Source organism: Brachypodium distachyon, chromosome 5, assembly GCF_000005505.3.
Source record: "Brachypodium distachyon strain Bd21 chromosome 5, Brachypodium_distachyon_v3.0, whole genome shotgun sequence".
NCBI lineage: Eukaryota > Viridiplantae > Streptophyta > Magnoliopsida > Poales > Poaceae > Brachypodium > Brachypodium distachyon.
The window spans coordinates 22,801,229-22,811,455 of NC_016135.3; the positions used below are offsets into that span (position 1 = coordinate 22,801,229).

The following is a 10,227-nucleotide window of genomic DNA, read 5'->3' on the forward strand; positions in this document are numbered from 1 at the left end:
TATTGTGTATATATAAGCGTATGCCCGTACCAGTGTTTTCGCAAAATTGCCGTATCGCAGTGTCCGTATCCGTATCACGGTATCCGTGCAACCTAGCTCTCGAGTGAGTACTCCTATGGAGTAGAAAGAATATTACGGAACTTCTTTAACGAATCATTTCATTGCAAGGAAAGCTGACGAGAATAATATGAGTCGGCAGGTAAAGCCTCAACGTGGCTTTAATTACTGAACATTAAGAGGCTAAGAGCAGTGGCGACTAGGACAGAATTAGTGCGTTTTGAAGTCCCGGAGATGAACTGTATAAATTGCTGTGCCACTGGTGGCCGGCTAGCCCGTTACATCCCACTGATACGCGATCACGAGATGAGCTGACACGGTGAGGCTGATGTTTTCGTCGACGATCCGACGACTTTGAACATTCAACGGGAGTCCTCTGCGACGTCGCTTCAGGCAGTGGTTTACAGATGTAGATAGCCCTCTATGGCTCTTTTCGGTGCATAAATATATACGCGTTCGAGAAATAGAGCAATCAGTCAGCGAGGCACCAGCTTGGATCCACCCAGGAGAACACGATCGATCGGATCGTTTTTCCTCTCGGAAGAGGAAATAGAGCCCTTGCTGCGTTCCTCCAGTGGATTATAGCAACGCGGGAATTTGAATAGCAACGACCGATTCAATGAACTAGCTGTCGCGCGGCTGAACACGCTGAGATAGTGACTGGAAAAAATCGGCGCCCCACAACTACAAATGTCTCCTCCCACCAGCACCACCACTCTGCATTCTGCACACAACCCCCATTTTCCCCACGCACCAACGAACAGGAGTTCCATCCTGCATTCCATCGTCTTCCAACAAAAATTACCCGGCGCGCGCGAGCAACATCAGCTTGCAACATTGCCCCAGCAGTAGTGATGTCAGGCGGTGCCCAGTTATTGTCTGCCAGGGCCCGTTTCCTCATCTTTCTCACAATTCTAAGCTGTCTAGCTTGATCCTTTCGTCAGTTTTCCACGGTACTGCACCTAAACGGCGCTAAGCGGGCAGCAAACGGGCGCCGTTTACAACATGACCCAGCAGAACCTGGCGTGAGCAACTGGCGTACACTCTTCCTAGTCCCATGGCCATCTCGACTCTACTCCGATGCCTCTCGCTGCTAGCCATCGTGTCCTTAGCCGCGGCGGACAGCGCCGGCAAATCCACGGATGAAAACCCCGGGCAGATCCGCCTGAACTGCGGCGAGTCCGGCTCGGCCACTGACGCCGACGGCCGCGCATGGGCCGGCGACGCGGCCTCCAAGTTCGCGCCATCGATGCCGGACGCCGCGGCGGCCAGCGCGTCATACAAGGACCCCTCGCTGCCTTCCCTCGTCCCTTACACGACGGCGCGCGTCTTCGCTTCGTCGAGCTACACATACTCCTTCCTCGTCCGCCCCGGCCGCGCCTTCCTCCGCCTCTACTTCTACCCTTCCAACTACGGCACCCATGCCGCTTCCGACGCCCTCTTCGGCGTCACCGCGGGCGGCGTCACGCTGCTGCGCGGCTTCAACGCGTCCCAGACCGCGCTGGCGCTCAACTACGCCTACCTCGTCCGCGAGTTCTCCGTCAACGTTAGCGCAACCGGAACACTCAACGTCACCTTCATCCCCTCGTCCTCCTCCTCACACTACGCGTTCATCAACGGCATCGAGATCGTGCCGACGCCGGACATGCTCACGTCGGCGGCGCCCGTGGTGCCGACATTGGCAAACGGGGCGCGCCCGGACCCGATGCCGATCCGCGCCGACACGGCGTTCCAGACCATGTACCGCCTCAACGTGGGCGGGGAGTCCCTCTCCCCAACCGACGACTCCGCCAGGCTCTACCGCTCCTGGGACAACGACGCGCCCTACATCTTCGGCGCGGCCGCGGGGGTGTCCTACGGGAAGGACGCCAACGTCACGATCCGGTACCCGGCGTCCGTGCCGCGGTACGTGGCGCCGGAGGCCGTGTACGCGTCGGCGAGGTCCATGGGCCCGACGGCCCAGATCAACCTCAACTACAATCTCACCTGGATCCTCCCCGTCGACGCCGGCTTCTTCTACCTCGTCAGGCTCCACTTCTGCGAGATCCAGTACCCGATCACAAAGGTGAACCAGCGCTCCTTCGACGTCTACATCAGCAACGAGACGGCGAGGGAGCAGATGGACGTGATCGCGTGGAGCGGAGGGATCGGGGTCCCGGTGTACACCGACTACCTCGTCGTCACGGCGGGGTCAGGCCAGATGGACCTTTGGGTCGCGCTGCACCCGGACGTGGCCACCAGGCCGGTTTACTACGACGCGATACTGAATGGCCTCGAGGTGTTCAAGCTCCAGACCTACGGGGACAACAGCCTTGCGGGGGAAAGCCCGCCGATCTCGCAGGAGCAGGCCGTGGATGATGGAAGCAGAGGAGGAAGCTCCAAGAAGAGGAAGAATGGCTTCGCTGCGGCTTTGGGTGGAGCCGCAGCCGGTGGCCTCCTTGCGGTGTTGGTTGGGCTCGTCTGCGCGTGCGTTATTTGCAGGCGGGGCAGGAAGGCCGCGCCGGTGCTCGTGTCCGAACCCGAGTCCTCGGGTGAGCAACCGGTTCATGGACTCCCTAGCCCAAATAAAAGCTCTGCTTTGTTTAACTCAGCCCAGAAATAAGTAGGGTTGTGTTTTGGGCTTATACTGTTACTGGGCATTACACAAAGTGAATATTGGGCCCAAATTGTGAGCTAAGGTTGCAATTTCCTCTCTCTCTTTTTTATTCCCCTCCTTCCGATTTTCCTCGCATCTGCAGACTGCAGGACGATTACGTGCGAGCCAGATCAACATGTCTTGGCGTTGGCGATTCTTTTTCTCTTGTTTTGGTGAGCAACATCCTGCTAACAAATTCGGCTGGTTTCGGTTTTTCACGTCGTCGTTCACAAACTTTGCGCCTGCCATGATTCGCGGTGGATCAACGGAAATGGAAAGCCAGGAGACGATCGATTTTCCGTGTGGATGCAAGCAAGCAAGAAAGCTCTAGCTCCGTGACAGGCTGACAGCATTCGCGAGAGATCACGTCGTGTCATTCTAACAACCCGTACTAGTACACGTATATTGGATGGATTTTCGGGTGAGCCTGATATATATGTACGTGTAGCTAGCTGGCTTGTTAATTATGCTGGTCCTACACGATTCGACTGACAAATCATCGGTAGTTATTCGTGGCATCAGGTAATCCATTCCCCCTAAAAACCTCTTTAGCAACGGCATCTATGCAGTAGTCTGCTCAAGTGGAAGTTCGGTAAAAACAATGATTTATACGGTGGAGCCAGGTAGGTTCCTGATCTTGTCACCACATTTTATCAGCTTTTAATTCAGGTGATTCAGGTGAAAATGTGAATTGGTAAACGAAACGAAACACTCAATTACAACCATTTTCACTGAGTACTAGTACTGGATTAGGGGAGCACCGAGCACCAGACAAGTTCACATTCTTTCTCTCGATTTCGCGGTAGTGCCACCTTCAGATCAGAGCTAGAAAGCTGTACTCCATTAAAAAGCGAAGGCTAAGCATGCATCATCATGACGGACAACTCTAGTAAGATTAGAAAGTGTCAGGAGCACAGGGGAACGACTCATGCCCATCATAATTGGGCGGAAAAGTGAATGCCACGAGGCAGGAAACAAAGGCGCAGGAATTCATCTCCAAAGCGCAAAGCCTTTGCCGCAATCTCCCGATATATATGGCTCCCAAACCGTGGCCGCGACGATAGAAACCAATCGAGGAACCCGCATGCTAAGTGTGCAAGCCAAGCAATGAAGCAAGCATTGTAGTGCGCTTTCCTCCTTGCTTTGGGACACGTCTAGCCGCTTCATCTTTTGCACTAACGGAAGACAGCTTCTCGGCCGGGATTAATGACGAAACATCCCCTTGTCAGCTGCTACTCCACCTTGGGACAACAAATAAATCCCTAAAAGAACAACATGGTTCTCCAGTAGAGAGCAGTAACTCCAACACTCCCTTGTTCCTTTTGAGAGATAACTGAAAACCTGAAATTAACCGGGCTAGCTATCGTAACCGGGCTGTGGCCTGTGTGTGGGCTGTGGCCATGAGTCATTGAGTCTCGTGACGCTTGCCAAGTGCCAGCTAGTAACTGAATGAGCCATCAGTACAAAACATGTGCTGCCACCGGTACGTGGAATTATCTCGGAGGAAACTTGAAGAAATGGAGATCGAGTTATGGATCTACAGCTCATTCGTAGCCAAAAAAAGGATAAATTCGAGACGGATAGCAATGCAACACGTTGGTCTGTCATGATGTTACCATTTTCGTCGGTATAATTAGGAGTTAGGTGTAGTTACATACTGTGCCATTATATTTTCGGATTTAGCTTCAGTGTGTTCGCATGTCTAGCGCTGAGAAGTGTACCTCGTTAAGCATAAGGACCCCGCGGACCGCTACGTGCCTCCTGCATAGAGCTCAGAAAAGAATGGATACGCTAGTAAGCAGTTTAATCTATGGTGACATTACAGCATTTACACAAGGGGCGGTGCTTTAAGTTACCCTGCTTGCTACAGTAGTCTGGTAGTGAAATCGGCACCGTAATACGTAAGCCAAGCGTCAACGGTTACACGCATACTAGAATTAAAGTGCTACTTCCTCAGGTACATAATAAGTGTTGATAATTCGTTACAAATTTGTACTAAATCCTAGACACTTATTATAGATCGGAGGGAGTACCATATTTCGTTGCTCGACTTGCGCTGAAGTCAGAGTCGATAGATTGGCTGGTCGGTCTTATTAAACGGGCAATCAAACTTCTTCTTTATTATTAAGACGAGAGAAAGATTTCACTTCCGTTTTAAAAATTAATAACGAGGATTATAAAAGAGAGGGTAGTGTGAAAGAAAGAAATAAGCAGATCGGAAACAAAAGGGAGCATTGCGGGTGTTCGGCCGGTTTTCATGTTCCATAACGCCAGTGCGGGTGTTCGGCCGGTTTTCATGTTACATAACGGCATTGCGGGTGTTCGGTAGGTTTTCATGTTCCGCAATGACAGTGTGGGTGTTCGGCAGGTTTTCATGTTCCGTAACGACATTGTGGGTGATCGGCCGGTTTTCGGCCAATTAAGTGGACAAAGCTTCCGCGTTAGTATCGAAACGGGGCGAAACTTCCGCTTTCTGTTCCAAAACTTAATTTGGAGGATATGGCCTCTTCAGAAAACATATATACCGTAGTAATACTGACCTGACGATAAAAAAACAGTGTAATCAGAAAGAAATAAGTAGGTGAGAAACAAAGGGAGCACACACAGACATTAATCAGTTCCAGCAAAAATAAAAGAAATGTCTTCATTTCCGGATATCCGATTGCAGCATTTACTCCCGGCCTCTGCCCTCCGCACTCCAAAGAGCGAGAGCCCCCGAGCCCGGCAAATAAAAGGCGCGAGACACTGCATCCCCTCACGGTTAAATCAACTCCCGGCCCACTCCAAGCTAAGCTTCCGATCCCTCGTAATGGCATCCAACTCATTCTCGCCTCCCTCGCCGCCGTACTACACCGTCCCCGCCGACTCTGTCGACAGCCCCGCCTCTGACTCCGTGACTTCCGCCCTCCTCATCATCTTCGCTCTCCTCTTCTTCGTCTGCCTCGCTTCCATCGCCATCCACACCTTCCTCCGCTACCTCTCCCGCTCTTCGTCCTCTGATTCGCTTCCGCCGCTCCCCCAGACGGATCGTACTCGCCGCGCCGAGACAGGGAATGATGATCCTGCTGCGGCGGAGAGGAAGGATGAAGCGGGCGACGAGAAGCAGCGGCTGATTGAGTCGCTGCCCCGGTTCACCATGGCGTCGGCGCTGGCGGCGCTGCCGAAGAGCTCCCCGGACTGCGCCGTCTGCCTGTCGCCCTTCACCCCGGACGCCGAGCTCCGCCTGCTCCCGGCCTGCCGCCACGCGTTCCACGCCGCCTGCGTCGACGCGTGGCTCCGCGCCGCCGCCCCGACCTGCCCGCTCTGCCGCGCCGCCGTGACGCTCCAGCACCCCTCTGTCGCCGCCATCCTCGCGGCCGCCGCCCAGCCCCCGCCGGGGCCGGAGACGAGGATGAGCAGCAGCAGAGAGTACCGGTCCAGAAGCTTCCGCGTCGAGATGGGCAGCGTCGTCAGCAGCCGCGGCTCGTCCCCTGCCGCAGCCGGCAGCGACAGCCGCACCTACTCGCTCGGCTCCTTCGACTACCACATCGACGAGGAGGTCGAGGCCGTCGTGCCCCGCACGGCGCGCGCCGACATTACCAAGGAAGAGAAACCTTCGGCGGCTCCGGGGACGCCATCGCCTCCAGGGGAAGCGGTGGCCGAAGCGGCAGGGTCGTCGCCTTCGACGCGTGGCTGGCTAAGGGACTACTTGGACCGCTTTACCTCCTCGGCCTCGTCATCGTTCTCCTTCTCCGGGCGGTGGAGCTCCCGGTGGAGCCAGAACAATCAAGGCCAGAGGAACGAGGAGCCGTGGCTGTGGGACACAGAGGCGGCGGCGGTGCCGGCGGCGGGGTCGGACGAGGAGGAGACGGCGTTCATGGTGCTGTACCGGTGGATCGCCGCGGTATAAACTGTAATTACTGAAAGTGCTGAGGGTTTCTTTCTGCGCTAAGCTGTCAATGTAGGATGCCGTGGTGTTATTACAAACTGAAAAGGAGGGAGTGGCCTCTGTCAGGTGAATGTGAATCCGATGCTTTGGAAGCTTCTATTGTAGGTGCGAGCAGTTGGCAGTTGTAGTGCAGATAGGATAGTCTGTCCTGGGAGTTTGGATCTTGGAAAAAACAAGCAAAATTGATGAAGAACAGGATAGAATCCATGGACGCAAATTTGTTCTTTTCCGTAGTAGACCGCGTCGTCCTTCGTTGGTATCCCAGGGATGCAGCCGTGTCGTGTACTCATGCGCCTGCGTCCACGACCCTCGCGACGTGGCACGGCAGTGAGAGTTGTTGCCATATTAGTACAGTCCGCGGAGGAAATTAGGAAAGAATGGATCTAAGAGTTCGCATGCTTAAAAAAGTCATGTCTTGGTTGTTGGTTCTGAAACTTGAGATCCTGTACTGCATTTTCCGATGCACTTGTTCAACTTCAGATATCTACTCCCAGGCTCCCAGCTGCAACATAGTCAGTGACCACTGACTGCAGTCACAGGGAAGGCAGCAGAATTATGGGTATATACGCCTCACTTTTGAGTTTTGAAGCTCCCAAGTCACACGCCGCTGGCACGGACAGCCCGCGGCAACACGAGCGAGTGCTCGAGCAAAGGCAAAGAAGGGTAGAAAGTATAATCCGTTCTCCCAGGTCACCCAAACCTTGATCGCGTTCCTCGTGCACACATTCAGAGAAATTAACCCAGCTGCAGAACAATGGCCACGGGCGGGAGCTGGCGGCGGGCGTTCTGAAGTCGGTCAAATTGCGTCCTCTCCTATAGCTCCCTTGGTCGGCGATGTCATCGGCGTAAGTTCAGCAGCAGCTAGTTAGCTGATGTGATTTGGTCAACAACTCTATCCATGACGGGAGCAGAATTCTCGTGCCGTTTTCCAGAGCCACGGTCAAACCCCACGACACGAGCACTGCTTTACGGTACGAGCAGAGTTGCTCCGCCGCCCTTTTCGATCTCTGAAGGTTGGTTTGGTGCAACGATTCCAAACAAGCGCACACTTGTCACTGGTCAGCCAGCTTCACTTTTACCGGCAGATCTTTTTCTATTAAGCTGATTACGGTTTATTAGCAGTACCATTTAGGTAACCAAAGCTGCATTTACCAGTGCCACCACGACTTAACAGGATTTTTTTTTTGTTGGTATAACAAGTGAACGCGAGTTTGGTACAATTACTGACGTATAGTACTCCTGTCGACTGTCGACCGAAGAGTGTGGAAAACGTTTCCAGGACAAGATGATGCTACTACAGGGTGAAGTAAAACTGTATATACGGTTCATGTGTTGTACTCCGTACTACGAATCAAAATATATACTGTAATACAGACTTAGTACGAGGAAGCTCACCGAAAGCGCTCCTTTGCCACGAATAGCTGCGCGTTAAACCAAAGGGATTGAAAGTTGTTGAAATGTTTTTGTTACAGAGCGGTTAGAAGTTGTTTAAATTTAGTTAAAAGTTTGATTTTGTTTAAGGAAAAAGTATCATCCATTTGAACTCAACTGTCAAATTTTGTTAGCTCATCCGAAATATTAGTTTTTTTTTGAGCGAATCCGAAATATTTGCTATTTCCTTTTGTTTTGCCAGAGCTACTGGTACAGGCCTACGGCTGCTACTATTTCTGTTTTTCTAGGGATCTATTATCATCAGTTTTGGGCCGAAGAGAGGCCTTGCGCACATTAAACGATAATCACCACGTACTTGGGCTGGGCTTGTCCTCTTGACCCCTTGTCTTCATCGATATTAGGATAGGAATTTCTGGCTCGTCCAAACCTCCTACAAGGCTTACAAGCTCTCCAGATAATAGGCCAAATCTGTCCGCCACCTAAACCCAACCCCAACCCAGAATAGGAGCACAAGGCCTTAAACGGGCAAGCGAAACACCACCGCAAATGGGCTAAGTACTCATCCACATTTTTAAAAAATAGCTAAGAACCCAAGACGAAATTTCTTTCCTTTTGAGCCAAAAAAAAAAACTTCTGGAGGAGTCAAGGACTCAAGGTCCAACAAACAAGTTGATCCGGATATAGAACCAAGCTGCATAGCTTGGATGGTCAACCAGGCAGGTGTGCTAGCAGCCCAGCAGAATTTGATCCTCAAAAGTTACACTTTGGTGTCTCATTTTTGTAAAATTTATATATTTATAGACAGTCGGATTGTAAGAGCTGCGGTTTAAAGTCTAAAAAACAAGTTGACCCGGATATTTCATATCTACTACCATAGGGCATCAGTTTAGACATGTTTCTCTGATTAGGCTTCTAATTCCTCTTTGACTTTATTTTCTTAAGGATGCACAGTACCAAAACTGCACGGAGCAGTAGATTTGATATTGGGCATATTAGTACATTTTTTTATTATAAATTTGGTCAAATTTTAAGAAATTTGATTTACAACGAAACTACTAGAATATCTTACATTCAGGAACGGAGGTAGCAGATCAGTTTCTCTTTTCTCTTGGTAGCTTATTACTCCGTAGCAAACAAACACTTAATGTTGCAAGATTTTAGTCCGGGCTGATATCCGGATGCAATATCTGTAAGAGTACTCTATCTGTAAATAAGGAACCAGCTTCCTTTTTCACTTAGTAGTTTATGTACTAGGAAACGATTAATGTCTATGCGATACGGACCATTTTTCGTGGTTTGCCATGTACGGATATAATATTTGTATTCATTTTTCTTGCGATGAAAAAAATATCTGTATTCATTGATGGAAGGATATAATATACGGAGTATGTATTCATTATTCCCCATGTCAGTGTCCTGTATACTCCGTTTTTTTTTTAAGAACCGGACGGTCAATTTCCGTCGTGCGATTATATATCAACAACCAACTACATATAAGTCGATTCGATCAACAACAAAGACATTGGGAACAAATCTCACCATGAGGCCTTTCCAAGCTCTCTCTCTTCTCGCCATCCTCCTCGCATCGTCCAGCTCGTCGGGCGCTTCCGTTTTAGAGGACGCGTGCAAGTCCATCGCCGCCACCAACAAGGGCATCGGCTACGACTACTGCATCAAGTTCTTCCAAGCCAGCAAGAAGAGCTCCACGGCGGACATCCGTGGCCTCGCGCTCATCGCCGTGAAGATCACCGGAGCAACGGCCGCGAGCACCGTCAAGCGCATCCACGCCCTCAAGGCCTCGGACAAGGACAAGAAGACGCGCGAGGGCCTCTCCGATTGCGCTGACGTGTACTCCCAGGCCGTGGACGAGCTCCGCGCGGCGGCGAAGGGCATCGCGTCGGGCGTACCCCGGGGCTTGCGGGACGCCGCGACGAATCTCAGCGCCGCCATGGGCGCCCCCGGGACCTGCGAGGAAGGGTTCGGCGAGCTAGGCGTGAAGTCGCCGCTCACCGCCGAGAACTCCGAGTTCTTCAAGGAGGCCACCCTCGCCCTCTCTGTAACGAGCGAGCTCTCTAGCTAGCCCCCCGCGCCGATCGAGGACTGAATTGAACAGCTTAAGGAGCCTAGAACCGTTTGGAATAATAATTCCATGGAGTTCTGTAATTAAGCCGCAATTTTAGATCAATGTACGTTTGGGCGCAGTTTTTTTCTCTCT

The 10,227-nt window shown here is 51.8% G+C and overlaps 3 protein-coding genes across 3 annotated transcripts; all 3 read left to right on the plus strand.

Moving 5' to 3' along the window:
- Positions 1–762: 762 nt before the first annotated feature.
- Positions 763–2,762, plus strand: LOC100828455 (receptor-like protein kinase FERONIA). The gene has a single exon (XM_003580383.4). The coding sequence runs from the start codon at positions 1,115–1,117 to the stop codon at positions 2,657–2,659; it is 1,545 nt and encodes a 514-aa protein (XP_003580431.1). The 5' UTR covers positions 763–1,114; the 3' UTR covers positions 2,660–2,762.
- A 2,588-nt stretch (positions 2,763–5,350) lies between these two features.
- On the plus strand, positions 5,351–6,831 carry LOC100826005 (E3 ubiquitin-protein ligase ATL4). Its single transcript, XM_003581527.4, has one exon. It carries the CDS (start codon positions 5,502–5,504, stop codon positions 6,579–6,581), a length of 1,080 nt encoding a protein of 359 aa, XP_003581575.1. The 5' UTR covers positions 5,351–5,501; the 3' UTR covers positions 6,582–6,831.
- A 2,673-nt stretch (positions 6,832–9,504) lies between these two features.
- On the plus strand, positions 9,505–10,227 carry LOC100826630 (putative invertase inhibitor). Its single transcript, XM_010228933.3, has one exon. It carries the CDS (start codon positions 9,553–9,555, stop codon positions 10,090–10,092), a length of 540 nt encoding a protein of 179 aa, XP_010227235.1. The 5' UTR covers positions 9,505–9,552; the 3' UTR covers positions 10,093–10,227.